This window comes from Protomyctophum bolini (assembly GCF_963924005.1).
Source record: "Protomyctophum bolini genome assembly, chromosome: 6".
NCBI classification, from domain to species: domain Eukaryota; kingdom Metazoa; phylum Chordata; class Actinopteri; order Myctophiformes; family Myctophidae; genus Protomyctophum; species Protomyctophum bolini.
The window spans coordinates 50,171,683-50,176,682 of NC_137867.1; the positions used below are offsets into that span (position 1 = coordinate 50,171,683).

The 5,000-nt window shown below is 44.9% G+C and overlaps 1 protein-coding gene across 1 annotated transcript in view; it reads right to left on the bottom strand.

The window, feature by feature from the left end:
- ap3b1a (adaptor related protein complex 3 subunit beta 1a) overlaps window positions 1-5,000 on the bottom strand; it is a 76,317-nt gene that overhangs the window by 3,536 nt on the left and 67,781 nt on the right. The window contains 2 exon segments of the mRNA XM_080766385.1: window positions 1,523-1,661; window positions 2,817-2,914. Coding sequence (XP_080622511.1) covers window positions 1,523-1,661; window positions 2,817-2,914 — 237 coding nt within the window.

Genomic DNA, 5,000 nt, shown 5'->3' on the forward strand with positions numbered 1-5,000 from the left:
GACGGATTGGCAGTGGGGGGGGGGGGCAGTGCATTGGGGGGGGCCGGGGGGCAGACGGATTGGCAGTGCATGCACAATTCCGTCATCAAATTTGCTTTCAAACCGACTGAAAAATAGGCCTAGATTTATTCCATTCCGCCTGTTTAGACATAACCCGTTCTGCGCGGGAAGACCACCCTGTGGCTGTTTGAAGCATCATGGCCGAAATAGCAGATCTACAAGCTCGTAGCGCGGCCATGGCCCGTGGCCAATTACAGAGATATATATACATGTATTTGGGGGTCCTTGACATGAAAATGTTTGAGAACCACTGACATAGAAACATGGGGTTTGTAGATCAGGTGTTTGTAGGTCAGGTGTTTGTAGGGTTTGTAGATCAGGTGTTTGTAGGTCAGGTGTTTGTAGGGTTTGTAGATCAGGTGTTTGTAGGTCAGGTGTTTGTAGGGTTTGTAGATCAGGTGTTTGTAGGTCAGGTGTTTTGTAGGGTTTGTAGATCAGGTGTTTGTAGATCAGGTCTTTGTATGTCAGGTGTTTGTATGTCAGGTGTTTGTAGGGTTTGTAGATCAGGTGTTTGTAGATCAGGTGTTTGTAGGTCAGGTGTTTGTAGGTCAGGTGTTTGTAGGGTTTGTAGATCAGGTGTTTTGTAGGGTTTGTAGATCAGGTGTTTTGTAGGGTTTGTAGATCAGGTGTTTTGTAGGATGGTCGTCAGGTTTCAACGGGATAAACAAGAGAACAGCGTTTTCGAGCGGTTTGCTTTCCTGCTTGATTTATTGCCATCCTGCTCTCCGAGCAATCAATTCAATTTCACCGTTTTCACTGAAATACACACTTTTTTCCCTCTGTTTGCTACCCCTCCCCACCCCCACCTCCCCCCCCTCCCTCCATAAACACAGTGTGGCTGGCTGGCTGCTGGGGAGAAGCAGTGCTGCTCCCTGCTGGAGGACAGCGGTACTGCAGGCCAGACAGAGCAATGTTGATCCTACAGTCACCGTTGTCATGGAAACCAAACCATGCATGTAAAAAAAAAAAATCACACACGTGTGAACCGAGTGGTGCAATTCCACCCCCCCCCCTCCCTCTCTCTCTCTCTCATATTAGCAGGCAGCAAGCACAGCACTATCCCTCTCTCTGTTTCTGGCGCCCCCTACTGGTATTAATAAGTCACATACTCGTGCTCACTGATACACACAGGTACACAGGTACACACACAGACCAATCATCTCACCTGTGGGTGTGGTCCTAATCGGACCAATCATCTCACCTGTGGGTGTGGTCCTAATCGGACCAATCATCTCACCTGTGGGTGTGGTCCTAATCGGACCAATCATCTCACCTGTGGGTGTGGTCCTAATCGGACCAATCGGACCAATCATCTCACCTGTGGGTGTGGTCCTAATCGGACCAATCATCTCACCTGTGGGTGTGGTCCTAATCGGACCAATCATCTCACCTGTGGGTGTGGTCCTAATCGGACCAATCATCTCACCTGTGGGTGTGGTCCTAATCGGACCAATCATCTCACCTGTGGGCGTGGTCGTCGCTAGAAGGGATCTCCCCCACGTTGGCCACGGATGTAACGCGCGTCCCGATTGGCTGGTTGGCGTTGATCTCCGTTGCCATGGTGACGGTCGCCGAGGTCTCGTTCATGCCCAGGAGTTGACCTGGACGGGTGGGATAACCAGGTACTAGTTATAGTTAGTTGACCTGGACGGGTGGGATAACCAGGTACTAGTTATAGTTAGTTAACCTGGACGGGTGGGATAACCAGGTACTAGTTATAGTTAGTTAACCTGGACGGGTGGGATAACCAGGTACTAGTTATAGTTAGTTAACCTGGACGGGTGGGATAACCAGGTACTAGTTATAGTTAGTTAACATGGACGGGTGGGATAACCAGGTACTAGTTAAAGTTAGTTAACATGGACGGGTGGGATAACCAGGTACTAGTTATAGTTAGTTGACCTGGACGGGTGGGATAACCAGGTACTAGTTATAGTTAGTTGACCTGGACGGGTGGGATAACCAGGTACTAGTTATAGTTAGTTGACCTGGACGGGTGGGATAACCAGGTACTAGTTATAGTTAGTTGACCTGGACGGGTGGGATAACCAGGTACTAGTTATAGTTAGTTGACCTGGACGGGTGGGATAACCAGGTACTAGTTATAGTTAGTTGACCTGGACGGGTGGGATAACCAGGTACTAGTTATAGTTAGTTAACCTGGACGGGTGGGATAACCAGGTACTAGTTATAGTTAGTTGACCTGGACGGGTGGGATAACCAGGTACTAGTTATAGTTAGTTAACCTGGACGGGTGGGATAACCAGGTACTAGTTATAGTTAGTTAACCTGGACGGGTGGGTCCCTGGAACAACATATTTTCAGATGGGGCCAATTACAGATTATTTTTTGAGGTGCTTGACATGAGAATGTTTGAGAACCACTGATATAGAAACATGAGGTTTTAACCCTGTGAGAACAACTGATATAGAAACATGAGGTTTAACCCTGTGAGAACCACTGATATAGAAACATGAGGTTTTAACCCTGTGAGAACCACTGATATAGAAACATGAGGGTTTAACCCTGTGAGAACCACTGATATAGAAACATGAGGGTTTAACCCTGTGAGAACCACTGATATAGAAACATGAGGGTTTAACCCTGTGAGAACCACTGATATAGAAACATGAGGGTTTAACCCTGTGAGAACCACTGATATAGAAACATGAGGGTTTAACCCTGTGAGAACCACTGACATAGAAACATGAGGGTTTTCAGAAGACGTGTAGAATGTTAACCCCTTCATGTCTCACCTCTTTCCTTACAGAAGTCCTGCTGGCTCATGGTGACGGGCGTCAGCAGCTCCCCTACGGCAGCCTGGATGGACACACTGAACTGGTCCTCTTTGGTGCTGCCACACACACACGCACACACGCACACGCACACACACACACACACGCACACACACACACACACACACGCACACACACGCACACACACACAGGAAGACACACAGCCCTTAACATACACGTCACGGTAAAAACAACGCCAAAAACAACGGAGCTCATTAGAAGTCTATGAAATACAAACAGGTTTCAAAACTCAGTCGGAAACACATTTCACAAGAGCTCCATTAATCAGTTATAAATAATAACACTCATCTTTTACTTTCTCTAATAACATTAAACATGAACCTTGTATATAATACTGTAATACTCTGTTCCGTTCTGTCTCAAACAGAGTCAGTGTTAATGATGCTAATGAAGGCTCTGTTCCATTCTGGTCAAACAGAGTCAGTGTTAATGATGCTAATGAAGGCTCTGTTCCATTCTGGTCAAACAGAGTCAGTGTTAATGATGCTAATGAAGGCTCTGTTCCATTCTGGTCAGACAGAGTCAGTGTTAATGATGCTAATGAAGGCTCTGTTCCATTCTGGTCAAACAGAGTCAGTGTTAATGATGCTAATGAAGGCTCTGTTCCATTCTGGTCAAACAGAGTCAGTGTTAATGATGCTAATGAACGCTCTGTTCCATTCTGGTCAAACAGAGTCAGTGTTAATGATGCTAATGAAGGCTCTGTTCCATTCTGGTCAAACAGAGTCAGTGTTAATGATGCTAATGAAGGCTCTGTTCCATTCTGGTCAGACAGGGTCAGTGTTAATGATGCTAATGAAGGCTCTGTTCCATTCTGGTCAAACAGAGTCAGTGTTAATGATGCTAATGAAGGCTCTGTTCCATTCTGGTCAAACAGAGTCAGTGTTAATGATGCTAATGAAGGCTCTGTTCCATTCTGGTCAAACAGAGTCAGTGTTAATGATGCTAATGAAGGCTCTGTTCCATTCTGGTCAAACAGAGTCAGTGTTAATGATGCTAATGAAGGCTCTGTTCCATTCTGGTCAAACAGAGTCAGTGTTAATGATGCTAATGAAGGCTCTGTTCCATTCTGGTCAAACAGAGTCAGTGTTAATGATGCTAATGAAGGCTCTGTTCCATTCTGGTCAAACAGAGTCAGTGTTAATGATGCTAATGAAGGCTCTGTTCCATTCTGGTCAAACAGAGTCAGTGTTAATGATGCTAATGAAGGCTCTGTTCCATTCTGGTCAAACAGAGTCAGTGTTAATGATGCTAATGAAGGCTCTGTTCCATTCTGGTCAAACAGAGTCAGTGTTAATGATGCTAATGAAGGCTCTGTTCCATTCTGGTCAAACAGAGTCAGTGTTAATGATGTTAATGAAGGCTCTGTTCCATTCTGGTCAAGCAGAGTCAGTGTTAATGATGCTAATGAAGGCTCTGTTCCATTCTGGTCAAACAGAGTCAGTGTTAATGATGCTAATGAAGGCTCTGTTCCATTCTGGTCAAACAGAGTCAGTGTTAATGATGTTAATGAAGGCTCTGTTCCATTCTGGTCAAGCAGAGTCAGTGTTAATGATGCTAATGAAGGCTCTGTTCCATTCTGGTCAAACAGAGTCAGTGTTAATGATGCTAATGAAGGCTCTGTTCCATTCTGGTCAAACAGAGTCAGTGTTAATGATGCTAATGAAGGCTCTGTTCCATTCTGGTCAAGCAGAGTCAGTGTTAATGATGCTAATGAATATACAGAGAAGGGATCCCCCACATGGAGGAACATTGAATCATACTCTTTGAAGCTCCCACGGCATGAATATCTTTACTCTAATTCGAGTAAAAAAAACTGATAAAATACACAGCTAATCATATTGTTAAAAACATGATTAAAGTTTGGCAGGATGTCAGACTTTATCTTTTGGATATCCAACCCAGTTTTCGATTCAGCCCAATTTGGGGAAATTAATACTTCACCCCAGGAAGGGCGGATGGGGGCTTCAAGATATGGGCCAAGCAAGGGATTAAACAATGGAAGGATGTTTTTGACAAAAGGGGGAATCTATTCTCTTTTGATGAACTAGCTGCTAAATACAATTTACCCCGTACACACTTCTTTAAGTATTTACAACTCGAGGTTGCTTTTTAAATCTCACC